The following is a 25,301-nucleotide window of genomic DNA, read 5'->3' as shown; positions in this document are numbered from 1 at the left end:
AGCTGTCCTCTAAGGCATGGCATGGAATCCCAACTGAAAGCCGTGCGTGTGTATTTTAGTCCATGCTTTGAACTAGGGACAATTTCAGTTTCTGAAATTATGAAGTCATGTGTACAGTATAAGTATCAAAATCACAGACATAACCATAACCTTTTGTTCTCCAGCACCCCTCTCTGCAAATATGTGGGTACACGTGCTCCTGCACACGGTCCGACTGAGCACCATTGGATCTGGGCGTTTTCTGTTTTCCCTTTGCCAGTTATGTATTTACTCAACTATCTTATGGCAGGTAGCAGACATTATTAAAGGCTTAACACAGAAACTCATGTTTTTTCCTCCCGGTTGAGAAGAGGCCACATTATTCTATTTTAGCAGAGGAATCCCTTTGTCCACTGGTGATGACTCTGAAACACTGGTGTTGGATAGAATTCTGGGGATAGCAGAAAATTCAGGGCACATTTCTGGTACTTCTTTCCTGATGGAGAAAGACCCTAATTGTTCCTAAAGGCATTAGATACAGCACCCTGGCCAATCTGGTAGATACAGGCAGGTCTTGTTTGCCTTCACATGCCAGAGCTGCTTTGTAAGTTGTCTGCAGCGAATGTGTGCATGGCCTTGGAGTCAGACCTTCCTTCCTTGGCCTGGTTCCAGGCTCTCCTGTGTCTGCTCCTCCTCCTGACCTGCCTGCCAGCTTCCTCACCTGTAAAGCAGGCGTGACCAGAGTGCCTGCCTCGGAGGGTGCTTGTGAGGATTAAACACAGCAAAAGCCACAGGTTCATCTCAATAGGCACAGAAGAAGCACTTGACAAATTTCAGCGATCACCTGTAAAGAGCCAAGAATAGCGTCAGGCACAAAGTGAGCTCTCATTTAACTGTTAACCGTTACCACGAATAACAGCAGCAGTAAGCTGACTCCTCTATCGTTAATATCTCTTCTGTGCGAGACAAAATGATTAAAAAAAAAATTACTGCCAAGTCCAAGTGCAAAGGGTGGGAGTCAGCCCTGGTTTTAGGGTGCCTGTGCCCCGGTTTTCTCCCTAAGTTTAGAATGTGAAAGAGGGCTGGCATCAGGCAATTGTTATGGAGACGAATCCCAGCTTTCTCCTTCCTCCTTGACCACATCTAACACCAAAAACCCTGTTTCAGGCGATCTGGGTGTGCACAGTGGGGAGGAACTGCAGCTCACCACCACTATCACCCACGTGGACGGACCCACCGAGATCTACAAGTTGACTCGCAAGGAGGCCCAGGAGTAAAGGCTGCAGCACCCGGCTGGGACTGCCCCCTGTGCCCCAGCCCCTCCGATAACTGGAGTGGGGGGCGTGCCAGAGAGCTCCACGAGCAAGCAGACGCTCTGTCTCTTAGCTGTGGTTTCTTGGACCAGCGCTTTGGACATTGTCAGCTTGACTTCCGACGGGAGCTCTCGGAGGAAGATTCCTACAGCCGCTGATGTGTTGTGTATGATAACAGAACCTCTGATATGACACATTTTTTGTGATCATTGTTAATTAGTGACATAGTAACATCTGTAGCAGGTGGTTAGTAAACCTCATGTGTTTGGGGTGTACTCCTTGGGGGATGGCTTGGGCCAGAGGGGTTCTATATGGAGTGGAATATTTGACTTTTTTTTTTTCCTGTTTTAGATTCTAGGATAGCGTTTAACACCCTCTGCAACCCAGGATGGGCTGGTGTCATAGTCTTCTCACTCCTAGTCCATGACCACTTTTTTTTTTTCCCTATTTATATCACCAAGTAGCCTATTGAGTTAATATTTAAGTTGTCAGTAGATACATGTCCCTATTTTTTATGGCATAATATAAAGCAACTGATTTTCATGAGAAGGTCTATTACACCAGGGGCATTTCAGCTTTGAAACCAAATCTGTATATCCAATACTAACCAGTCTGTTGGATGTGGGTTTTAAAAAATGTTTGCTAAACTATCCAAGTAGGACTTACTGTATTAAATGGCCTTTGGGTCTGAAAAGCTTTTTTAACCTCTTGCTTAAAATGTGTTTTCTTTTGATAAGATGCTTCAAACAGCCTCCGAAAGTGTAGATCCAATCATTTAAATAAACCTGTATGTATATGCACACATCGTCCTCCTGCTCAGCCAGCACCCATGCCTGCAGAGTCTTTTCCACATGGCATCTATGGGGTGGGAAGGGTGGCGGGGGAGGCGGGGAGGGGAATAACTTTATGAAAAATTAAAATATTTTGCCGTCAATTCAGAGTGTTTGGGGGTGATACTGTTTCCGGAAATTAAGGTAACATTTTCTGCACTGGGTGGTTAACCTCCCTAGGCTGGCATGTGTGATGGGAAGGGGGGGGAGAAATGTTATATGATTTAGAAGTATATTACCACCCCCCTGCCTATTCCCACTTCCCCCAATAGCCTGTTTCGCTTTATTTTAACTCTGCCATTGGAGAGGCAACATGGTATAACAGAGAGAGAGAATACTGGATCTGAGGTTGGAAGGCGCAGTTTCCTAGCAGAGGTCTGTGATTTATTCTGTAGTGTGACCTTGCTGAAACTACCTGACCTGGCTGTTCCCTTACCTACAAACTGGCATTCTATAAACTAACTGCTTCACGGGGCGGCTGTGCAAATTAAATCAATTAACATATATGGAAGTGCATTTTAAATTCTAAAGCCACGTAAATGTGTTCTTTCTGGAGTCCAAAAACAATTTTGTGAGTGTCCTGGTTTTCAGACGTTGATGTCTGGAAGCTTGGGGCACAGTTCATTTAATCCACCTCCTCAGCACCCGTTCTCCATCCTTTCTTTTCCCTGATTTTGGCTAAAACCATGGTAAGCAGTGATGGGAGGAAATACTTTGGCTTGGCTGCTCTCTCAGACCTTTTCCTGTCCTGGTAAACGTGATGGTGTGTAATCCAGTGTACTCGGCATCCACTGCTGATCGACCAGGAATTAAATGTAGCCCATGCCTCGCAGTCTTAAAACCTGCTGAATGATCTCCTGTCCCAGAGGACGGAGGGAGAGTTTCTCCTAAGGAGCTAGAGAGGAGGCCAGAGATAGGCCTTAAAGAAGAAGTAAGATTTTACCGAGGCCAAAGGACAAAGGGAACAGCAGTGCGGAAGTGACAGAGGAAGCAAGGAGTGGGGAATGCTGGGACGGGCTGGGCAGCAGGCCTGGCCGGCACGCGGAAGGAGCGGACAGTGAGCCCCAGGCATCTGTCAGCCAGAAGATGGGTGCTTACTGCCACGGGAAGAGCTGTCAGACTTGGCCTGGGGTTTTAGGCAGAGAAGCGAGAGGAGCAGAATGACTACTGGAGCACAGAAAGGCTGGACAAGCCAGCGAAGGGGTCACCAAGGCTGGGACCAGGGCAGTAGTCGAGGACATGGGGAAGAGGGGATGTATTTTGAGGATGCAACTGGACAGGTTTGAGCATTCTGAATGTGGAGCTCCTGAGAAGCAAGGGCAGAGTCAGATTTCAAGCCCTCCTGGGTGAGGGGAGGGAGGGCCTTGACACAATTAGGGACTTCTGGAGGGGAAGTGAGTCTATTACCCCAAAATTCTGTTAAGTACCAGAAGTCAAGTCTAGCAAGTTGAGTCAAAAGAGGGACTTCACTAGAACTTTCCTAGAGCACCCAGATTCAAGGGGAAACAAAGTTCAATACCCTGAGAGATTGAACAGCATTTAAAGATTTAATAAAGCCTGGTGGATTCGGTGGTTTGTACCTGTGGGATCTTACAGCCAAGGCAGAAATTAGAGGTAGAATGCAGTCAATAAGTGGTCTCATTAAGAAGGAAAGACATAGGATGGTGCTCCAGGAGGAGCCAGAGTAGAGGCAAGGCTTGTGTTTTTCAGTCTGGAGAGAACTAGACTGAGTTTATAAATTTGAGGGGTGAGAGCCATGAAGTCAGGATGATGATTTGGTAGCATAAGCCCCAAGGAAGGTCAGAGACTTGGAATAAAGGACACAAGCTGATCAGTTAGTTTTGAAAGAGTAAAAGGTTTCATCCAGAGATAGGAGAGAAATAATAGATGGATGTCAGAGAAATTTGAGGTCAAAAGGAGAGAAGATGTAGCCTGTCCCTCTGTGTGTTCTGTCTTTTCCACGATCATGAAACAAGCGTTAGAGTTCTGCTGAAGGCGTTCTCAGTTTCAACAGTGCAGGTTGAACACAACTATTTTCAATCAATCAGTTGGAAATTTCAAGAAACCCTTCAAGAGGTGAGAAAAAGCCTTTATTAAGGGCCATCAACCAAGAGAAAAGAATTATTGGCCATGTATACCAGTTTTATAAGTTGTCTTAAAATTTTTTCAAGTAGCTTTGAAGAATATTATAGAAAAGAAGTATAAAATTCCACATCTTTCTGCTTTTAAAAAATAATAAAATTTATCATTATATTCAACAAATAAGTAAAAAATACAATTACTATTTCTGATAGAAAATGATCCATTTTCTATGGGTGAACCCATGTTATTCCTGCATTTTCCCCTTAGGGGAAGAAAATGTAACAAGGAAATAAGTGGTTTCTCTCATAGTGTCTGGTAGTTTTAATCATTTCTCAGAACTGGGACGATGCCTCAGCTCTGATGTCTGAGTGCTTTAACCGCCCTTCTCTCAGAGCTGGAGAAGCCTTTGGTAGCCATACCTCCGGTCCCCAGCAGCTACTTTGAGAAGGTCTACAGAAATGTCAGAGAGGAGGTTGGTCTTGGGTCTCATACTCATCTTGGCAGTTCTAGACACTTGATTTTGTCGGCTCTTTCAAACTGACCAAGCTGCAAGGGGCTGACCGGTGTACACTGGGCAGTGTCAGTGAACTACAGCTCCCATGCAGCCTTTTACAGCAAAGCGTCTGGATGGCTTGTGTCTCCATCATCCCAGACACCTTATTCCTTCCCATTGTCTGGTAACCATGGAGGTCAAAAGAGGCGGGCAAGGCATAAAAGCACAGAGGAGTGGGTGCCCTTGAAAGAGATAACATCTCAACCATGATACAGCCTGAGGGATCATCCCTGTACCTCCAAAGAAAATCCACAGAGCTCCCTAAAAAGTGCCGAGCGCCGTGTGGGAGTCCAGCTGGGGAGGGCTGGTGAGTGAGCCACAGAATGCCCCTCAGCTCATCCCGATCTCTCTGACTGCTGTGCAAACCTACGTCCTTTGGGAGTCCTTGCCTTGGTTCAATCAGACGCCGCTCCTTTCACTGCCCTTCAGCCTCGGGAGGTGTTAGTGCAGTTGGTGAGGCCTAATGTGCGGGGGCAGCCTGACCTTCAGGAGCCTGTGCCGCCATCCCTGTGCTTCAAGGCCCTCCCATCGTTTTGTGCCGTGGGAACCATCCTGCCTTTGGTGTGCTTGCTCTCTTGCCATCACGCTTTGCCGCCTGGCTGAGTTCAGTGTGCAGGGATGACTTGGTTTCTGAGATTGCTCCGGCAGGTGCCTTTCTCTTGTCCTGATATCGGAGGGGTCTTCCAGGAACTCCTCGAATTGTCCAGCGTCCAGAGCTTCTTGTCTCCATGACCATGCACTTGGCCTCGATTATTGAGAAGACCCTTCAATGTTGAGACCAGACCCCATTTGCGACTTCGACCCTTTTGTTCTGACTGAACTCCCCTCTCACAGGTTCTGCCCCACCCAGGACTGTTCTCCTCCAGGCCCCCGTCTTGGCTCCTCGGCCCCTCCTCCAGACGTGGTTTCCAGACCCTTCCCTCCTGGCCTGTTAGCTCCATTCTAGTTCCTCATTCTTCCAGATTATGGTACTCAGACTGCAGTGTTGCTCCAGCTGGCACAGATTAGTGAGAAAATAATACTCCTGGGCTCAACATCATAAGAAAGTGAGACTAGAGTTGAAAAATTATCCACCTGTTACTTTTTTGCTTCTCATGACCATGTAACCACTAAATCACTTAGAGTATTAAGTGTTAATACAGGCATACCTTGTTTTATTGCACTTGGCAGATGTTTCATTTTTTACAAATTGAAGGCCTGTGGCAACCTTCTGTTAGATGATGGTGAGCATTTTTTAGCAATAAAGTATTTTAATTAAGGTATATACTTTTTTAAGACACGATGCTACTGCACATTGAATAGACTACAGTATAGTGTAAACATAGGTTTTACAGGCACTGGGAAACCAAAAAATTCACATGACTCCTTTTATTGTGATATTCATTTCACCACTGTGGTCTGGAACCAAACCCACAGCATCTCCAAGGTATGCCTGTATCACCAACACCTTCCTTTGTATTCAGCAGTATTTTTCAACTGAAGTGTAGAACTTCACATGTATCCCTGTGAAATTTCACTTTTCCCTCACACAGATTCCATAGGTAAAGCACATCTTTAACTTTTAAAATAAGCACAGTTTGAAATGTAAATAAAAGTGGTTAAGACCTTTCCCAGTGCAAAATGGATTGGTTTCAACTGCTGGAGAATTCCTCCCTCAGCATAGACTTCTCCTTTGCCAGCTCTCTCTGCACACACATATCCACACAAACACACTCATACACAAGCATGCACACGCACACACACAAAACACATACAAAAACACACACTTGCAGTTAAACTTCTTTCTTTGTGTGTATGTGTCTTGTAATATGGAACTTAGTGATTTTTGTATTTTTCCTTTAATTATCTATCACCTCTTCACATTCACATAGTGACTACACAGTAAAGACATGAGGTTCAGAGAGGTGAAATGACAAAGTTGGAACTAAGAAAAGCTCTTCAGTATCCGAACCTCCCTGTATTTTCAGTAGTGTATTTGCAGCACAATTGTTAAGAGTTTTGTTTTGAGCTGCAACTCTCATTAGAGCAGAATGACCTTATTGGGAGATGTTATTCCAGCCTAAAAAATATCTGCCTGCTCTCCACTTCCATCGATGGCAAGTGTCTGCCCTCTTCTGGTCAAAGGGAGGATGACAGCTATCACTGAGCAAATTCTTAGGACAAAAGTCAGACCTTGGAATTGCTCCATGATAATCACTGCTTTTTAATGGGTTCTTGTCATAACTCTGCATATAGCGTTGCCCTCAGGGCAACTGCCTACACCCCATCCCCCTTGAAATATGTGATCTTTGAAGTCCTCACCAGCCCTGATTCTAAGAACCGTAAAGGAGGCTATGTGTTTATGACATCCTAGAGCAACATAGGGCACTTGTCCTAGCTCCTCTGTGGGCACATGTGCTGGCATCACAGCCTGGGGGATGCTGGTGTAAATAAATTCTGTACATTTATTGATTCCGTGGCCCCTTTGGTCTTCATTGTTCTCCTGAGCTCCTCTGAGGCTCCGAGCTCCCTCAGGTGGCTGCTATATCCAGCAACTCTTTCCATCGGAGGACTCAAGGTCAGGACGGTCTTCACTCCCATGATGAGCTCGCGCCAGTTCAGGGACACAGAGACTGAAAGTGAGCCACAGACAACAGCGCCCAACACGTGGATCTTTCCACCGCAAGTGCCTGTTTCTCAAACACTGTCCGGATGGAAACGGCACAGGCAGCACGAAAGGCCAGAAGCTGGTCAAGACTCACACGAACTGAGTATTTGTTTTAAAGACTTTTCCTTTGCTCGTGAAATGCTTCACAAAGGGAGTTGTTCCCAAGAATGGGCAGGAATTTCAAATCGTATTTATGGATCTTAGCCAGGTCCGCCTAAAGGCATCTTGTGAGACAAGGATTCGTGTGCAGGTTTGGAAGGCTGTCTGAGGAGAAGGGGAGGGAGCCCCAGTGAGCACGGCGGTCATCGCGGGGCTGTTAGCTTCCCGGAACCAGGGTCGGCTTGAGGAATGTGGGTGCTACGTTGTGTTCTTATCTGATCCCAATAGCAAAACTGGCTTATTGTAAAAACCTTGGAAAAATACATAAAAGAGTAAAGAAAAAAAAAATTAACTTTTCATTGATCATACCAAGTATTAGAGATAAACACTTAAAATGTCAGTGTGTTCTTACACAAGTTTTTACATGCATGTACGCATGTGTATATATATGCATATATCATATTTCCTATGCATGCATGTGCATGCCTGTATCAAATATATGTGTATATAGAATATGTATTTTATATATATTAGGATGGTATTATATACAGAAGATTCCTGGAGAAATTCTCTAGAAAACAGTGTTTTGTAACCTGCTTTTTTCACAATACACTCTATCCAGAAACTCTTTCCATGCCATTATATCATCTACAACATGATTTTAATGACTTTATTATTGTAGTCTCTAATAAGGATGTATCATCATTTGTCTATTAATCCCCTACTTTGGACTTTTAAATGGTTTGTGAAGTCTGACTATGATATGATATGCTGTAATTACCATTCTTGTATATAAATCTTGTCGTAGATCTCTGATGGTTGCCTTAGATCAGTTTCTAAGGGTCGGATTACTGGGGCAAAAGTTCTGACACTCGCTCAGTAAGTGTCTGTTACCCTGTTATGGGCCAGGTGTGTACTAAGTACTTGGGATGGACCGGTAAGCAATGTCCCTTTCACCAAGGTGTATGTTGACCTGGTAGGGAAGGTGGTGAGGGGGCAATAGGTAACAAACACGGCACGGTGCTAAAGGCTATGGAAGAAAGTGTTTCTCTTGCACACATGTAAGCTTATGGTGGCCTCCAGAAACGTGCCCCCAGCAGAATGGGGACCTGTGGCTTCGCAGCATCACTGATACTCTGCAGGTTTGACCTTTGCCACTTCAAGATGCAAAAAGAAAGTTGCATTTTACATTTATTTTATGACCAGGGAGATTGAACATATTCTATATTCCTGTGAGTTTACATTTTAAGTTGTCAGTTCAGATAATTCATCCATTTTCCTCTGACATTCTGGTTTAGGATATTCATCCTTTGTCTCTCATACTCATAGCCACACTTTCCCCAATTGATTGCTTGCGATTAATTTTGTTATTGATGTTTCTAGGGGGCATGGAGCTCTTTAATTTTTATTTAATCAGATCTAAATCTTTTCCTTTCTAGTTTGTACCTTTGCTATAAGGCTTAAGGAAATGTCTCTAATCTAATAGAATAGGTCCACCATTTTTTTTCCAATTTCTAAATTTTCTTTATAAGTTTCCTTTTTTAATTCATCAATTCATGTGAAATTTGTTTTTCAGTAGGAATCTCAAGTAAATACTTTTTTCCAAATAAGCTTTTTTGGGATAATGGTTGGGAAAGGCAGAATCTTAGGCAAACTGAGGAGGCTGTGGCAGTGGGCCACCCATGAGCTGAGGCTGGGGCAGCCCTGAGCTGACTGTGGGATGTGGTCCAGTGCCAGCCACACCAGAAGTGAGACGCAGAGCCTCTGTGCTCTGCTCCCCAGGGGCTACCCAGGTCCTCTCCTTTGACTTTGCTGGTGGGATCTGTCATCTGGGGAAGACGGACTCTCACTGGGTCATGGAGGAAATGTGAGAGCTGTCAGCAGGGGCCGAGTTTGCTGAGGAGCAAGTAGGTTTCTGACTATCCCCTGCGCCTGGACGTCCCAGGGGGATGCCGTGGGAAGCAGTCATCTCTGTCCAGAGCCCAGGGGAACAGCAACTGGGGCCAGGAGCTGATGGCCACATTGATTGGATCAACAAATGGGGACCACTTGACCTCTGTGGGTACAAGGGGAAGTGAGTGATGACCTGAAGGACAGAGCAGAATGCCCTGGCTAGTGCTCTAACTTTTCAACTAATTACTGTGTGTCCTTGGCCAAGTTACAGTACCTCTCTGGGCCCAGTTTTATCAAATCAGATGCCCTTTTATACCACATTTAGCAGCATTTATTGGTTGGGAAGAATACTGTTTAAGGATATGCACTCTAGACTTCATGGTTTGGAGTACAAGGTGCAGCTGTACAGATACAGTTTGGGAACATGTACAGTATATTAGTTTGATGCAGAGGAGTGAGTGTGTGTGAGAGAGAGAGAGAATTAGAGAAGGGGGAGGAAGGAGAGAAAGAAGAGAGGGAGAGAGGAAAGGAGGAAGGAAATTGAAAGTAAGTTGAGAAAAAAATCAGACCACGGTTTATTGTGAGTTGGAATTTCTGCCAGTCATCCTATCCTGTGCAAAGGTAAGTGGGAGGGGTAGGAGCCACTCCTACAGGTGCAGTAGCAACCTCTCAACACACCAGCTGGCTCAGGAGGGGACAGCACGTTAGCTGTCAAAATTAACATTTAAAACCACCCTTGCCCAGAATTACTGTCAGTCATAGCTATCTGCTGCCCTCTGCTGGTCAAAATAAATAATGCCTGTAAGACAAAAGACAAGTTTTAACTGATTGTAATATTAATATTCATTTACCCAAAGAATATTTATGGAGTACCTATTAAGTACCAGGGACTGTTCTTAAGCAGACCAGTAACCAAAACATACAAATGTTCCTATCTTCATGGGACTTAATTCAATAACAACAGTTTACTACTATTAATGGAGTCCCTACTATGTTTATGTGCCAGGTAGCATTTTTTATTGCTTAATATTTATCAATTCATCTTTATCCACAAGTCAGTCCAAAGAGCTAGGTATGATTATTACCCTCATTTTAAAAAATGAAGAAACTGGTGCACAGAGAGGTTAAACGATTTCCCTGAGGTCACACAGCTGGGAAATAACTGAGCATGGTTTAACTCAGTTTGGCTCCAGAGCCCACTCTTAACCACTCCGTACATGCCTTCACTGGCATTTCTAGCAGTTACACATCTCTTCCTGCCCCGAGTTTTCTAGACATTGGCATTATTTGTTGGAAAGGCAAACACCGACTCTGCTGGTTTGGCTCACCTCTCAGGGATCGCAGCCTCTGTGTCCTTTACCCCATGCAGTCATGGGAAGGCTAGTACATGGCAAGTGCGTGCTCACAGTAGGGCCTTGCCAAGTGTGGTCCCTGTCCTGCTGCCTCCCCAACACTGACCTGCAGATGGGAGGGTCAAGGAAGTCACCGGAGGGGTGGACTCTCTGACCCGCTGCTTCAGGCTTCTGTCCTGAGGCCCTTGTGAGTCCTGCTTCTCCAGTTCAGCACTAAGGGCAGGAGGCAACCTGGAAGTTAGTGATGAAACTGAAAGTTCTTCCCAGCTTGGCCTCCAGCTCTGGGTGTACAGGGACAGCGTACAGCGAGAGGGCTTCAGGTCAGCTCCCGGGGAGAGCTGGCATCCACTGACCTGGGAAGTGGGGAGCCTGCCAGTCTCCAGGGGGCACTGCACTAAAATGCCAGTGGCTACTGCCAGGAGGGAAAGGGCAGAGGCCAGTGGGGCCCAGCACGAGTGAGGGAGTCCTGGGATTGAAAAGCCCTGGATTTCTGCTTGTTAATTTTTTCTATTGTGTGTGCCCAACCTCATGTAAAATGTCAGCTTTGTAAAACCACATTTTTTAAATTTTACTTCTTAAAAATGCCTTCAGAAATCTGTTGTTTTCAAAAGGCAAATTTTCAAAGTATTCTGTGTTTGTATACCCCAGAATCCCCTCTTGTAACCAGTGTCTAAGTAACAATATTAATTATAGCCACCCTTTAGGAAGCACTGATTGGTGCCAGCACCTCACAGCAGCCCCGTGGCAGAGGTCCTCTATCCACGCCACTTACAGATGAGCAACCTGAAGCTCAGAGAGGTTAAGTCATTTGTCCTGGGTTACACAGCCAGCTCCCAAGCTGTGCCCGGGTGACTCCATCACCACCACACTATGCCATGCCCCAAAGGGAGTAGAACGTCACAAGCTGCGTGACTGACCTCTGGGCCCCGGGACTACTTCTAAGTGTCGGCCCAAGAAGCAAAGACAGTTTGTCCCTGGTTTTGTCTAAACACACAGCAGGGTTTTTATCCTCACCCCTGGGGGTCTGACATGTGATTTGGAAGCAGCAGATCTGCGTGTCCCTGAGAGAGAGGGGTGATTAGGCAAGGTCTCTCATGATGCGATCTGCCAGCCTGGAGCAGACACAAGCCCAAGGGAGCCCCGGGAAGGACCTCATGAGAAACGGTCAGTGAGTTGAAGCGGAAAGTGCCAGGGACTGCCACCCCCACCAGGTGAGACGCTCAGCAGCTTTGTGTGGGGGCGGGAGGAGCATCGTGACTCTGAACATTAAAGAGAAGGGACGAGGGCCCGGGGAAGAGGTTTGCCAGAGGACACGCAGCAGCTGGGGGCTGGGGCGGGGGGAGCTCAGGCCTTACCAAAGCAAGCTCCGTCCCAGCTGCCGCCCCGCCCATGCCCTGCTTTCAGGACGGCCCCAGGAGCACCGGCTCCGCCCGGGGCATGACAGAAATGCAGGGTCAGGAAAATCAGGCGTGCCCTCCCAGCGCCAGGCCACCACGACACCTGCCCACGGAGGGCTGCCTCACACCTGAAGTGGCACCCCTAAAGTGGGGACGGGAGAGACATTCTCCCAAAGGAGATTCAACTTTCTTGGTTTCCACTCTGCCAGTCGGAATGAGACCATAGCATGATAACTGGAAGTTCAGCTGAGGCACAAATTGGAATCGTGGCCACTGCCCGGCTGGGGCTCTGGACAAGGCTCTCAGCTCTTGGGGGCTGGCTGGAGGGGATGGTGGGGGCCCGGGGACCACGTCATCATCTGGCAGGTTTGGTCTCCACCAACCACCTGTCACCTAGATCTCAGAAGTTGCATTCAGCATAAAAGGGATTGAAGCGAGAAGCTAGTCTGTGCCTTGGTTTCCTCATGTGTCAAATGGTTCACACTACTTATCTCACTGCATTGTTGTAAGGGAACGTGGGTCGGGGTAGGCTCGGCGAGTCAGAAACTCTCCGTGAGCGTCAGCTGTTACCATCATCTTGGTGGATTCTTGACCCCTGTGGGGTATACTTAGCCCAAGACCTTCTCCAGTTCCTGAAGTGACAAATAGGGGATGCTCATGGTGGCTTCTGGGTTTCCCCAAATGACCCGTTCCATCTAGAATGCAGTGTTACCTGTGTGCATCCTCACGCTGCATGTTAACAGCAACTTAAATTATCTCAAAGCCTCATCTCTCATGTGGTGGCCAGTATTCACGGAGACGCAGAGTTTTTATTACCCCATGAGCTTTGTGGAGACCAGCCCAGCCACGTGACCAGCAGTCCCTGGGTCCCCGCACCCTGACCCAGCAGGTCCTCTGAGCTGAGACATTTGCCCAGAGTCCCAGCCGAGCAGTGGGCATCATTCAAGTTTGTGCCTCAAAGCTGCCAGTTACCATGCTCTGGGCTCTTTCCATCCAGGATTGTTGAAACCAAGTGAGCTGAATCTGTGACTGCCAGGGGGCCAATATGGTTTTTCCCAAGATGTGTTTCAAAGGACACTAGTTCCAATGAATGTTTGCAGGTGCTAAGTTGGGCTGTCAAGGAAGTTTGAGGAGCGCTGGCATTTTAAACAAGTTCCTTTTCTGAGGACACCTGTCTTTCATGTGCCGGCTCCTGAGTCTGCGAGGGAGAAACGGGAAGGCTCCTTCTTAAGCCTATTTGACCATCAGCTCTCTCTTGTTTGCGAGACAGCTTGTGGGACGTGGCATTTTAGAGCAGTGCTTTCCAAACCTTCACTGACACAGGGTTCTCCCTGAAGCTTAGTAAGGTGCAGTTTCTGGTTTGGAAGGTCTTGGGAGGAGCCTGAGATTCTGCATTTCTGTCATGCTCCCAGCTCGTGCTGATGCTGCTGGTCCATGGACCGCACTTGGAACAGAGGGGTTTGAAAGATGCGTGCTGGTCCCCTACCCCAGGGGCTCCTGTGACCTCCCTGTCACAGTAGCCTGAACACCTGCTGAAGTGCTGAGGTCGTGTGAAAAGTGGACTGAAGCTCATGGGAGCAGGGAGGTCTGTCTGGTTTTTTCCCAGCTGTGTGTCCAGAGCCTAGCACTGTGCCCAGATCGGGGCAGAGGGGCCTAGTCAGACCTGTGGAATGACGGTGTTACTAGGGAAATTCAGCAAAAATGCCCTTTTCGAGGCATGCTCTGAAACATTGGCTCTGCTGAATTGTGGTGGACTTGAGTTTATAAGTGGCCTGAGATTGGTGCAAACTCACTAGAGATTCTGAAGACCATCTAAAGCATCTCTTTCTTAAACTCATAGATCTGACTCATAGATGTTAAACTCACAGATCTGATAGCATGTAGGTGAGGCTTCCCCCACCCCCGGAAGGCAAGGCTGCTTCTCCTGCTACAGAAGCTCCAGCCCCTGCGGTCTCCCAGCTCTCACGGAGGCAGAGTGCTTCCTGCCCCAGCACTCAGGGCTCAGGTGGACCAGGATCTCCAGAATGAAGCACTTTCTGTGAGATGGGACCATCGTATCCCAGGCCAAGTTCATGGGCAACTGATTAAACCAGGTTCACAGATTTGGCCTCAATCTTGTCCTGCTGTTTTCATTACTAACCCAGGCAGGGAGCTAGATTCCTTGTTCTTCAGTGGTTTGTTTGTTTGTTTTGATTCAAGAGAATAGGAAAAGCTATTTGTTACCATGGTAACTGCTCAGTGAGATTCTTATTTATTTATTTTTATTGAAGTATAGTCTGACTTACAATATTATATTAGTTTCAGGTGTACAACAGAGTGATTCAATATTTTTATGGATTATACACCATTTTCCATTATTATAAAATATTGGCTATGTTCCCCATGCCGTACAATACATCTTTGTAGCTTGTTTTATACATAATAGTTTGTGCCTCTTAATCCCCTACCCCTACGTTGCCCCTCCTTCCATCCCTCTTCCCGCTGGTAACCACTAGTTTTTTCTCTATATTTGTGAGTCTGTTGCTGTTTAACCATAATTTGTTCATGTGTTCTATTTTTTAGATTCCACATATAAGTGAAATCATACAGTATTTGTCTTTCTCTGTTTGACTTAGTTCACTAAGCAAGGTTCTTAAGCCAGAGAGCGTGGGGGCCAGGTCCCTTCAATAGGTTCCTGCCTCCAAGAAACTTATGATCTTCTTGGGGATCTTCTAGGTTCTCAGTACATGAGCTGTGTAGACAGTGACCAGTGGGAAGTAGAGTGGGCGCTTTTCAGTGATTTCTGAGCTGGGACAATCTGAGAGGACTTCCCAGAGAAGCGAAAATGAGCTGAGTCTTCAAGTAGTTGGATAACAGGGCAGGATAAAGGAAGAGTGTGAGAGTGTGAAGATGAAATTTCATGAGCATTATTTGGGAGGCAGTAGTAACTAGGCTAGCCTGCCTATAAGAAAGTCTGATGTGTAGTGGATAGCAAAGCAAATTGGGGGGCGAGGGAGGGCATGGCTCAGTGGTAGAGTGTGTGCTTGGCATACACAAAGTCCTGAGTTCAATCCCCAGTACCTAGTCCCTCCATTAAAAAAATAGATAAATAAACAAATAAACCTAGTTATCCCCCCCAAAAAGACTTAAGGAAATAAAAATAAAAGCAAATTGGAAGCAGAGTATAGAAAGCCTTGAATTTCAGGCCATGGGGCTGGACACCTGGACCCATCTATTTTGAACTAGAGTCCAGTTCAGGCAGCCACAAGGTAGTCACTGAAAGGCAAGTTCATCCTGAGTGAAGCCAAAGGTGGGTCACCAGATTGATAGGGAACAAGAGGTTTGGGCTACTAGGTACAGTTGTACAGCTTGTGCACTGCACAAGAGTGCCTGTCCAAGGGAGCAGGCGAGCAGTGAAACCTGGTTCTCACTCATCAAGCTGTGCACCCTGGTATGGGGCCACCTTCTCCTAGAGGGTCCCTCCATCCACTACTCACAGAGTCACCCACATGGGCTGGCAGTGGTCTGATCCTCTCAAGCCACAGCCATGGGGTGTTTACCTGGCGAGGCATTTTCTCAAAGCAGTCAGTCGTGTGCATTCCCGAGGTGTTCCAGGGAGGGCGCTGCTCAGCTTTGCACAGGCCAACAGAATGCAGGCCCTGAATGCAGAGCTGTTCTGAGAATGCGGCTAGAACTGGAGCAAGTGGTCCACTTCAACCAAATTCACCCAGACCTCACTGTGAGGGTGACTCGGCCCCCAAGCAGGAAAGGAGTGAGGACAGAGCATCTGCAGCCCTCAAGATGCTGAAGTTAGGACAACAGCACTCTTCTGTCCTGAAGGGTCTGGGAGGAGACTTGCTTGCTTCACAAAGTCCCGCAGTCTCCAGGCTGGCAGGAGAGAACATCACACGTGCATACAATACGAAGAAACGCAGAGGGCTCCCAGGATGGGAGAGCCGGTGTCTCACCAGGGGCACCACTGGCATTTTGGTTCCCCAGTCACTGTGACAACCAGAAACTTTCTCCTGCAAGTTTCAAAGGCCCCAGTAGGAGGGTTGAAACACCCTGAGTGAGAACTGAGTCCCTCTCTTAATAGAAGAGAAAAGCAGGTGCCATAACGTGTCCAGGGTCACAGGCTGGGCAGAGGCACAGCAGGAACCAGCTCCCAGCTTCTCCACTCACATGAGTGGTCCTTTCCTTCCAGCCTTAATCACCCTTTAGCATTTCAAATTGAGACCACAAAATGTCGTGGAGCCAAGAGATGGGAATTCATGCCTGGTCCCCCCATGCTCATGACCGCTGAACAAATAAAAGATAAAGGGAAGGACGGTGAGTTCCTGGCTTTGGTCTCTAACCCCTCTGTCTGGCCTCTCAGGGCTGGGGCACCTGCGCACAGGGGGAGTGGGCTGTCGGCCAGCACTGACTTCCAGGGTCCCCCAGGACCCCCTGCTGTGCCTGCCCCCTGCACTGGGCTGGACCCGCATCCCAGACACGACCTTCTCAGGCTGAATTTTGACTCGCCCCTGGGTTCACCTCCCTGACAATTACTGGGTGAACCTTGGCCTCTCCTTGCCGGTGGCTGTGTCTCAGCGAGTAAAGTTGAATCACTCTTAGAGGAGGACTGAGGGAGGAGCTGGTGGGGGGCAGTGTCGTTGCCCCCTCAGCAGCCTTTGGCTGAAGCTGGAAGTCGTGACTTCAGCCCTTACCTTAGATTAAATGATTTCATGTTTGTCATTTGTGTTTCCTTGTCTATAAAATGCTTATTTGTATCCCATCCCCATTTTTTATTGAGTTGTCCTAATTGATTTGCAGAATTTAAAAAAATACAGTCTGGAGATCATGTCCTTGTCAGTGATATCTCTTACAATTGTCTTGGTATTTTCACTTTCTTTACAGGATCTTTTGATAATATTAATATGGTTGTTTTGTCAGTGTTTCCTTTTTTTGGTTGGTATTTTTTTGTGTCCCTTTTAAGAAATCCTTTTGATAAATCCCAGGGTTATCAAGATATTTGAAATTTCTTCTAAAAATTTTAAAGCTTTGCTTTCCATATTTAAAATTTTGATCCATAGGAAATTAATTTTTGTATCTGAGAATTAAGCTCATCTTTCAAGTTTTCCTGTATGCACGACCAGTGACCTCAGCCCCATTTTTTGAATGACCCACCCGTGATCTACAACGTCACTGTCTTCATCTATGATATATGTAGACCTATTTCCCTAATCTGTTCCATTGACCAATTTGATTATCCTGACCTCAAAACCATACTGTTTTAATTACTTTAGGTTTTTAGTAAGTCTTGCAATCCAGAAAAGCAAGTTCTTTCATCTTTTTGCCTTCAAAATGTCTTGGCACTTCCTAAATATTTGATCTTCCATATAATCAGATAATCATATGCTGATAAAATCATCTGAGTCTTTGCAGAAAGATTTTGGTCTTCTCTTTCACTTTATTTAATAATCATAAAATCATAAGCCTATTTAGCGGGGAGGAATAGCTCAGTGGTAGAGCATGTGCTTAGCATGCATGAGGTTGTGGGTTCAATCCCCAGTACCTCCACTAAAAAAAAAAAGGGATTGAGGCTGGTATAAGGCTATTTAGAGTTTCCATTTCTTCTTCAGTTACTTTCATAAGTAATATATTTTTAGGAATTTTTTCATTTCTTCTAATGTAAAGGCATAAAGTAGTTTAGAGTATTCTATTACCACTTTTTAAAAAGTTTGCCCATCTGTAGGTATGTCCCTTTGTTCATATATATTCATACCTTCTCTCTTTTCTTCTCAGTCTCACCAGAGATTAATCCATTTTTAATCGTCTTTTCAAAGCCCTTTGGGTTTGGCAGTTTCTCTCTTTTGGATCTTTGTTCCCTATTATATGAATGTATGCTCTTTTCTGTGTTATATCCTTCCTTCTACTTTCCTTGTGTTTGTTTTACCATTCCAACTGGGTTGATTTCAATGATTTTTCTCATCACCAATTCAGGATTTGACTTTCTAAATTCTTATGAGTCTGGTATCACTTGTTCATCTGCCTTTCCTTTTCCAAAAGTTTGTTGTTATAGTTTTTTTCTCATATTCTTCCCATCCTTGTGGGCATGTATCATTTTTTTAAAATAATGAGTTTTGGGTAATTATTAGAGAAATGCAAATCAAAACTACAATAAGGTATCATGTTGCACCAGTCAGAATGATCATGATTAAAAAGTCTACAAATAATGAATGCTCGGGAGGGTGTGGAGAAAAAGGAACCCTCCTACGCTGTTGGTAGGAATATAAATTGGAGCAGCCACTATGGAGAACAGTATGGAGGTACTTAAAAAACTAGAAATAGACTTACATATGATCCAGCAATTCCACTCCTGGGCATGTTTCCAGGGAAAACTATAATTTGAAAAGACACATGCACCCCAATGTTCATTAGCATTATTTACAATAGTCAAGACATGGAAGCAACCTCAGTGCCCACTGATAGATGATTGGATAAAGAAGATGTGGCATACACACACACACAAAATGGAATATTACTCAGCCATAAAAAGAATGAAATAATGCCATTTGCAGCCACATGGATGGAACTAGAGATTATCTTATCATACTAAGTGAAGTAAGTCAGACAGAAAAACATATGATATCATTTATATGTGGAATCTAAAAAAGAAGATACAAATCTTAAAATAATGGGTTTTGGGAAGGGAGTAAAAATTAGATGTATGTGCTCAATTTGCTATCTTTACCTGGAAGCTATAATCATTATTTATTCATCTTTCTCATTTATCATCTTCTAATTCTCCCTAGGATGTATTCTGTTTAATTTCTCCAACTCTATCTTCCACTTCAGTAATTCTCTCATCCCCTATTTATTTGATAATTGATAATATTTGATATTTCTTTCATCCCCCAGATTTTATTTGATAATAATATTTTTCATTTATGAAAATTATATTTAACTTCTTCAAACTTACCATTTAACTTTTGATGGTCTCGCCAGTGTGTTCTATGTCTGTGACTTCATATTTCACTTCTTTAAGGATTTCATACATAGTTACTTCACATTTATATATGATTATCTAATATTTAAAGTCCTTGAAGATCTAAATCTGGTGTGCTTTGTTTCTTCTGCCTCTGGCTCAGAGTGATTTGCTTTCTTATGTTTTTGGTTAAACTTGATTAAGAGCTTATATTTTGTTGATCTTAATCTGTGAAAATCCTAGAAACCCAAATTGAGGAAGCTTCTTGCCAGAGCAGAATTGCATTTGCGTTTGCTGAGAGCCAGAAGGTGTTATCTACTTATGAAAACTTTAGCCCCTCTACTAGAATTCCAGACTTAATCTCTTCACCTTATTACTTAACTTTGATTGTGTTTTAATGTCAGCATTTGCCAGCAGGGCAGCTCTGCTTTTCTCTTGTACTTGTCACTGTGTGTTCAGATCTTTGGGAGAGGGTGAGTGTGGATGTGGGAGAGTCACACATCACTTCTTGCAAGCCTGGGAATAAAATAAAAGGTGTGTCTTATCAGGTTGTATTCCCTTTATAGCAGTGGGACTCCGTGGTATCCAGTTCTCCTCAGTGCCGGAAGTGCTTGCTAACACCTCACTATTGAATTCTACTAGCAGGGGATTTTGTTCTAGACGGTCAGAACTGAAATTATCTGGCCTTCACAGTCATCTCTACTTTTGAATACCTGTAGGCAATATAATTTCTTTCCTTTATATTTCTTTAGCCTTTCTCTGAATCCACAGCATCTTTGGTGTGTGGATTTTTCCTACAATAAAAAGATCTTTTCAGTTTTTGTCTAGCTCTTTGCTTTCTGGTTTATCCTCTCCAGAGAGTAAATCTATAAGCCTACACTGTTCAATATAGTAGCCACTAGCTCCGTGTGGCTATGGAAATTTAATCAAATTAAATGAAATTAAAACTTCAGTTCTCGGTGAAAAATCTCAAAAGAGGAAGGTGTTCCAAGGGACTCGGTTCACATGTTGTATTTCTTTGAGGCCAGCTAGCTGCTCTTTGGTGTAACTGCTCACCTCATTCTGATCAACTGCAGTGGAAGAGCGAGCTGAGGGTGGATTTTGTGTAGACTGTAGAACACCAAGGGCAGGGTGGGAGGGGTGGGGACACTGCCTTAGAGGGAGGAGGGAGACAGTGGTGGATAATATTCTCCATGACCTCTTTTGGGCCTCAAGATAATCCTGGGACGTAGAAGCATTATTATCCCTGTTTAAGACCCCTTTAAAAGATGAAGAAACTGAGAATCTGAGAAGTGAAGTGAGTTAACCAGAGACGCACAGCTATGAAGTGGAAAAGTGCACACACACACACGATTTACATAAGGATCCTTTTCCCTCTTCCCTGCTGGCTGTCTTTGTGCATTCCTCTGCCTTCCGGTGTCCAGTACTGATAGGGTTCCCATAGGTGCCGCCTTGGAGCCCAGGCCTGTCTTCCCATCCCTGCTTCCTAAGTCAGACCTATTCCAGCTCCTTACTCTAAGGCTGAGGTTACCCACACCCTCCGCGTTCTAGTATGTCCTTTCTTTACTTCCCAGTTTTACATGGTAGGTAGTTTCCTAGTCATTCTTGAGCAGAATTCAGAGAGAAAACTAGGATCCTTTTTTTTTTTTTTTTTTTTGTCTGGGATGTGGGCTTCCTGGAGAGCCCAGGGCCCCTTTGACAGTGACGTCTGCCATTCTTTCATAGTTTGAAATTTGCGAAGTTGTCACTCATGACCACGTATTTCTTCCTGGATTCTTTCCCTCCAATGAGGCAAACCTTGGGTATGGCTTTGTGGCACATAAAACTAGACTTTCCATAAGAGCGACTGAACTGAATGAGAATAGAATGAATGTGTCCATTTTTTTAGACCTGGGAACTCTTTGTTAAAACAAGTAGGCAGCACAAAAACAAGCAGTACTAAACAATGTGAAAGCGCCATGCAAAATATAAATGCTCAGGCTGGACGTCTCTTTCCAAAACCCTAAACCATTACCTCTCACACGGGTAAAAATGATCAGATAGACTAATTATGATGCTTAAATAGATCAAAGAAAGAGCAGGACTCTTCAGCTCTTGCCTTTCCTTCAACTTTTCTGTCAAGGAATTGGAAGAGAGAATAGACATTGATAAAAGGCAGATTAGACATTTAATTTCATTAAACATACTGGTCTGGATGAATTAGAGCTGAGGAGAATGGGACTGTGCTGATGAGATCAATTATCCACAGACAGTGACCTCCGGGGACCTTAAAGACCAGGAGAGGTGCCAAAGAGTCAGGAGACAGGAGGCTGCAATCCCTGGGATCCTGAATTTTAACATCCTGAAGGTGACCTCATAGACTTGACAACAAAAGCAGACAAGGAGCTAGAAGGAGCCCAGGACATCTACGGTCCCAGTGGAGCTGGGATGGGAGCCATGTGATGTTGCACCAACAAAGGAGAAGCAGCCTGGGGGTTCTCACTGATTGCAGACTCCAGCGTGAGTCACCAGGGGGCTGCAGCTGCCACACGCTAATGTGACGTTCAGCCGCATTCACGGAACGATGCTGTTTCCGAAAGAGAGCACAATGACCCCACTGGACTGAGCGACATCTGAAGCACTGAGTCATCCTCTATTGATTCTGATATTGTAGAGGGAAGAATTTCATCTGACATTTATTCTGGGCAACAGGGTCTGTGCTTTGATTTTGGTTTTTTTTTCTCACAATGAGATAAACATCGCCCGGCCCTGAGAGACAGAGGCTGTTCTCTTTGTTCTTAATCGAGCGCTGCAGCCAGGAACATTCTGTTTGTTCCCCATTGCTGCTCCCCTCCATCTGAAGGCAGGAGTCCCCAGTCGTATGGACAGTCCTGGGCCCCAGAGCCAGGTCGGCTTGTTGGTGATGAGCATCCATGACTGAAGAAGGATGCGTCTCAGCTTACAAACAAGCCTCTGGGAACTTAGCCAGTCGACTGCACCAAGCAGGGAAAGGCCACCCACACTGCACCCCATTTTTTGACTCAATGTAAGGCAGATTTCCTAACCATCAGGACTCTTTAAAAACAAAATTGGCTGCCATGGGATGGAGTGAGCGCCTCGTCGTTGGAAATGTGCAAGAGCAGAGTGTGGGTGACCCTCTGAATACAGATGCAGATCAAGAACGGGCTTGGCAGAGACAATCCCGGGCCCGCTTCCAAATCGAACACTACGATCCTACATTTAAACCACCCCGTTTTTTTCTGATGATAAAACTTTTCAGCTAGCTTGATTCTGCTCATTTTTAGTTAGCAGCCCCCTGCAAACGACAATGCTTGGATTCTGACTCCATTTTAAAATAAAAAGTCTTTGCAGGAGTCCTTTCATCTCTCTCCATCACTGCTGGTGCTGCCCCCGCCTCCTCTGCTGCGACCACTTGAATTAGTGAGAAGAGAGGGCCTGCCCTCTTTGGCTTTCCAGCTCTCCGGGTCCACTAGAAGGACACCATAATGTTCCCTTGGGCTTTCTCTCTAATCCCTGTAGCTTTTTTGACAAAGCAGGTGGTAAAAAAACACTTTACAAGGAGTGCGAACAGGTCGCCATGGGAGCCAACCTGTGATCATTGTCTCCTCCTCACCTGCTTCCCAGCCAGCTCAGTCCAAATGCATTTGAAGCAAGAGCGTGAATTACTCTAATTTAGGGCAATTACGGGATTTACAAATTAAACATATTCCCAGTGGTTTCCCTAGCAACCATCTCTGAATCACATGATGAGATAAAACTATTGTTCTTTAATAGAGTCCGCTATTAAGACAAGTCCAGCTATATAATTCACAGCCAGTTCCCACCCTGGTGTGGCAGAGAGAGCACTGGTCAAGGGGGCAGGAGTCCCAGATGCAGGTTCCAGTGCACGGGGTCAGAACCAGAGCGGGAACACATCTGAGCCCCTGGTGATCGTGCCCCAGTAAAACAATGAGGTCTGAGCAGGGCCAGGAGAAGGAAGACTCAGGTGCTTCGTGAAAACAACAAGCACAGAACAATTTGAGGCGAGGGGTCTACTTGGATGATGCCGAGACACAGTGAGGTTTAAATTCTTGCCAAAACCTTTACCCTCTACCACTCCATCCCACCTCCTACCCAAAGTTAGAGATTTATTTAAAGGAAATCCACCTTGAATTTGCATATTCCTTGAGTGTCTGAGTTTATGGACCACTCACACCTGACTTGTTTCATTCTTTGCTCTCTGTACTTAGGGACAAACAGGAGTTTGGAGAGTAAGAGTCAGGGGGGACTTTGGAACCTGCGGGCACACTAGGTGCAGAGATCATGGGCCCATTCCCTGCACCCCCCCCACCCCCAGGCCAGTTCCAGCCACGGAGTCCCAGAAAGAACAGCAGACAGGAGCCAGGAACCTGGGTCCTCCACAAACTTAGCTGTGTGAGTCTGGCCACTAGATTCCCCCCCTCTGGTTGCAGTTTCCAGCACGGTAGCACGAGCAGGTTGGAACTGATGAATGTGGAGTTTCTCCCTGAGCATCCAAGCTGGGCAGTTCAATCCCTTGTCATTCAGTAAGAGGAACTGCTAGAAAAAGCTGTGTTTTCTCTGAGCGAGAGTTTTTGCTTGTTTGTTTGGCAAATGCTCACATAACATGAACACCTAGCTACCGTGTGCTGCTTTAAGCGCTTGATGAACATCAGCTTGTCAAACCCTCCCAGCAGACCGCGTGCTAGGTGTTCTAGGAATTGTTATGATTATTATCCTGCTTATAGGCAAGGGGACCAAAGTGCACGGTGCTTTACTCAAGGGCCCAAAGCTACAAAGGGTGGAGCCACGTTAAAGCTAAGCAGAGTCTATGTTCTCCAGAGTCTATGTTCTTACCTTGTTTTTACTTCCTAGGCAATGGAATTGTGTAACCGTTCGAGGGTCCCTCTTTAAATGGACAACCCAGGTTACCGCTCACATTTAGCAGATGCACAAGCCCTGGGACTGTGTGTTTTAGCCACTAGGTTCACCCCAGCTTCATTCTGCCTGCCTGTTTTCCTCTCACTCTTCACCCCACAGATCCCCCCCCACCACCTTGTTTATAAGGGTATCTGTTTTCCACTTACCAAAACATCCTCTGGGGAAGATAGTAAGAAATTTAAAAAATAATAAAAGATAAATATGAAGATGAAAGAGTGATGCGAGTTCAGGATCCTTCTAAGGGGCTTGCTGTATCCTCCAGTGTCTGCATGGTGCTGTCACAGACTTTGGGGGAGAGCCAGGAAGACAAACCAGGCACAGATTCTCAGCAAGGATGGCAGTGCTTCCTGGCGGGGGGGGGGGCGGTAAGGGGGGTTGTGGAAACTCTGTTGGGTGTAGGGTGATTGATTATTGCCGTATTTGGGGGTGTTACTGGGATTTACTCTGCAAGGAACAAATCCACTGAAGTGCTACACTGAGGGAGACAGCCCCACGCAAACTGCAAACACCCCGTTGGAAGTATATGTGGGTAAAAATCTCTATGGTTACCAGAGCCTAGCACCTAACTCCATTTTACATACATTTAAAAGGATATTTTACATGATTTTGACACATACTGAATTTTCCAGGAATGCAACTCCTGTGTAAATCGAGAGAAGACTACACTTGGTTTGTTTCAGAACTTTACCAAGAATTGTTCACCACTTCGAAATGTTCCATCGTCAACATCAGCGCTTCTGGCATTTGAGTCAACAATACAACACACCCGTATCCGTCTGCATTTGTAGCTGTCACAGTCAAACCGACTCTACCTATATATATACACACACAAATATGCTCATTTAGCCTTTATCTCAAAAAGTTCAATATAAAGAAGATGTGTTGACAATAAACATTGTTTGAGTATTGTCTTACTTCTCTTACATCCACCCGGACTCGTTACAGCAAGGAGCTGGCACCTGCCATCTTCATCATGTCTCTGGTCTAGTCATGCCAGAACATCTCCAGGTTGAAATACACAGTCTTTTATCATAAATTACTTTTCATTTATTGATTTTCTATTCGACAGAATATTCTATTATTTTCTAAAAATTTAGGCTATCTGTGAATTTCTTTTCAAGATAGCAAAGTGGGAGTTACACATATATATTTTAAATGATGGTGCTGTGTCTGACGGGTTTGAGAACCACTGGCCAAGGCCTCAAAGATACAGGCTTCCGGCATGGACAAGGGTCTTCTTCAACTGTGTGCCTTCCAGCTTAACATGATGGT

At 45.4% G+C, this 25,301-nt stretch overlaps 1 protein-coding gene across 4 annotated transcripts in view; it reads left to right on the top strand.

Annotated features, from left to right (window-relative positions):
• The window catches only part of WLS (Wnt ligand secretion mediator), a 122,676-nt gene extending 97,754 nt beyond the window's left edge, over positions 1–24,922 (top strand). For 2 of the 4 annotated variants that reach the window (XM_006191019.3, XM_032494555.1), the window contains exon 12: positions 1,147–2,094. In XM_006191019.3, the coding sequence (XP_006191081.1) occupies positions 1,147–1,256 (110 nt within the window). In that variant the 3' untranslated portion in view covers positions 1,257–2,094. Of the gene's footprint in view, positions 1–1,146; positions 2,095–24,658 lie in introns of those variants that run through there. The other 2 variants (XM_032494554.1, XM_014564616.2) reach the window with 2 other exon arrangements.
• Positions 24,923–25,301: the final 379 nt, after the last annotated feature.

This window comes from Camelus ferus, chromosome 13, assembly GCF_009834535.1.
Source record: "Camelus ferus isolate YT-003-E chromosome 13, BCGSAC_Cfer_1.0, whole genome shotgun sequence".
Lineage (NCBI taxonomy): Eukaryota > Metazoa > Chordata > Mammalia > Artiodactyla > Camelidae > Camelus > Camelus ferus.
The sequence above is the reverse complement of the archived record's forward strand: the minus strand, read 5'-3'. Positions and strand labels throughout refer to the sequence as shown.